Here is a 2,277-nt window from a genome sequence, read left to right on the forward strand (position 1 = left end):
ACTAAATATATCATGAATCTCTAAAAATGATAACAGACACTCAACTTGTAAAATCGACAAAGCAGCCCTTAAATATTGAACAACCAAAACAACCGCACAAACAAGAAAATATTGAAAATGCACCTCATAAACATTATAAAATCCAACAACAATATTTTAGATAACAATGCTTGAATATTAAATCCAAAGACTAATTAATCCTTTTAATCATAGTTTTGATTATGAATAAAAATGAAGCCCTGAAATGAGAAATATAATTGTCCCCTCCAACTAATATTCAAGTTCAATTGTTCAACATTTTTCCTTGTTGTAGACGATCCATATACTATATCATCTCCATGTACAAAAATAAGGACAAAATAGAGAAATATTAATCTAGTGCAAATTACAAAAAAAACATATAAGTGGCCATACTTAAAATGACAAGATAAAGATAAGTAAAACCAATCGTCATCATGTAATTTAAATGAAGTAGACTATGGACATACCAATGAAAATAATCTACGGAACACTTGATGAAGCTCCACTACAAGAAGTTCTTTTGCCTTTTCTCAGTGCTTGATAATCCATCTCATTCTTGTACCTTGTTGACTTTCGACGCCCCGCTTTTTTTGGAATGTTCTCATCATCATGCAACACCAATGGAAAACCTATCAATAACGGCTATTCACTCTGATTCAAGATTGGATGAAAGTGCCCCGCATAAACTTTTCTTGCATTCTCTAGCTTGTAACAATCATCTATGAAACTTGTGTAACGCAATCCTATACTGGCACAAGAAGCAAGCACATGGGAGCACGGGATATGATAAGTTTGCCACTTGTTGCATATGCAAATGTGATCATTTAATTGCACAATCTGTTTGTTCCCACCCTTTTGACCACGTTTCATTGTAGTCACCTCAAATACCAAAGCATTTCTGCCAAACAATCTGACATGATGTCCACTTGCACGCTTTATCCATTTGGTAAGAATCTGATTTGCATGTTTGGTGAACTCATTTTCATTAATGCTCTGTTTCTCAATCTCCACCCTCCGTTGGTCAAAGTAGCTAAACACCTTATAAAACAAGGAAGTAACCAATGCAGTGATCGGGAGTTTTCTTGAAACTTTAATGGCATTGTTCCAATTCTCAGCCATGTTCGTGGTCATGATACCATATCTCTTGCCTCCATCAAATGCCAAAGTAGACTGCATTGGGTTGATTTCACTAAACCACTCATTAGCTCTAGGCTCAGCTGCCAACAATGCATTTCATTACAAATTTAACTTGGCCACAGTCAATTGGCCACACATTTCAACCACCCTATCCTTCATACCGGCCTTGTTGAACTTTTTCCCAAAGTTAGCAGCTAGGTGTCTCACACAGAATCGATGATGCCCAGCTGGCTCACACCAACCAACTGCTGGACTATTCATAGTAGAAATTATTCCTGCATGTCTATCAGAAATGACACACACCCCTTCTCGCTCCTGGGCTACTAGTCTCCTCACTCTCTCCATGAACCAAGTCCAACTTCCTATGTTTTCCCCCTCAACAATGGCAAAAGCAATCGGAAGAAGGTGGTAGAAGCCATCAACCGTTGTAGCTGTAAACAAGACCCCGCCATACTTTCCATATAAATGTGTACCATCAATCTGAAGTACCGGTATGCAGTGTGCAAATGCATCTATGCAAGGCTTGAATGTCCAAAAGACTCTCTTGATTTTAACCACCTATAACATATTTCACACAATGAAACTCCATAAGTAAAATCCAAGGTACAATTTATAAAGGGTATACCGTTCTCTTTTGCATTTTAGAAATATGTATAAATACTAATAATTACTCTGACGTGTTAGGGTTTAGGATTTAGGGTTTAGGGCCAATAGCCTAAACCCTAATTGTATCTAGGGTTTAGGGCCTTTAAGCCCTAAACCCTAGGAACCATAATTTTAACAGTTTTAAAATTTTTAATAAGTTAAAGGGTTCATTGTTCCCTTTTGAGTTTTAGAAATATTGGTAAAAACTAATAGATTGTGTGACGAGTTAAGGTTTAGGATTTAGGGTTTAGGGCATTTAGGCCCTAAACCCTATAGCCTAAACCCTAGGAACCATAATTTTAATAGTTTTTAAAAATTTTAACAAGTTAAAGAGTTCATTGTTCCCTTTTGGGTTTTAGAAATATTGGTAAAAGCTAATAGATTGTATGACGAGTTAGTGATATATAATGAAAAGAACTTCACGAACTTGCAATGATTTTGAATTTGTGAATTATACCTCAGAAATAGGCTGTC

The 2,277-nt window shown here is 36.1% G+C and overlaps 1 protein-coding gene across 1 annotated transcript; it reads right to left on the reverse strand.

Moving 5' to 3' along the window:
• Positions 1–663: 663 nt before the first annotated feature.
• LOC141661123 (uncharacterized) lies at positions 664–1,419 on the reverse strand. The gene is made up of 2 exons (XM_074468108.1): positions 1,320–1,419; positions 664–1,238 (listed from the first exon to the last, which is right to left on the reverse strand). Exons 1-2 carry the CDS (start codon positions 1,417–1,419, stop codon positions 664–666), a joined length of 675 nt encoding a protein of 224 aa, XP_074324209.1.
• Positions 1,420–2,277: the final 858 nt, after the last annotated feature.

Source organism: Apium graveolens, chromosome 5 (assembly GCF_009905375.1).
Source record: "Apium graveolens cultivar Ventura chromosome 5, ASM990537v1, whole genome shotgun sequence".
NCBI lineage: Eukaryota > Viridiplantae > Streptophyta > Magnoliopsida > Apiales > Apiaceae > Apium > Apium graveolens.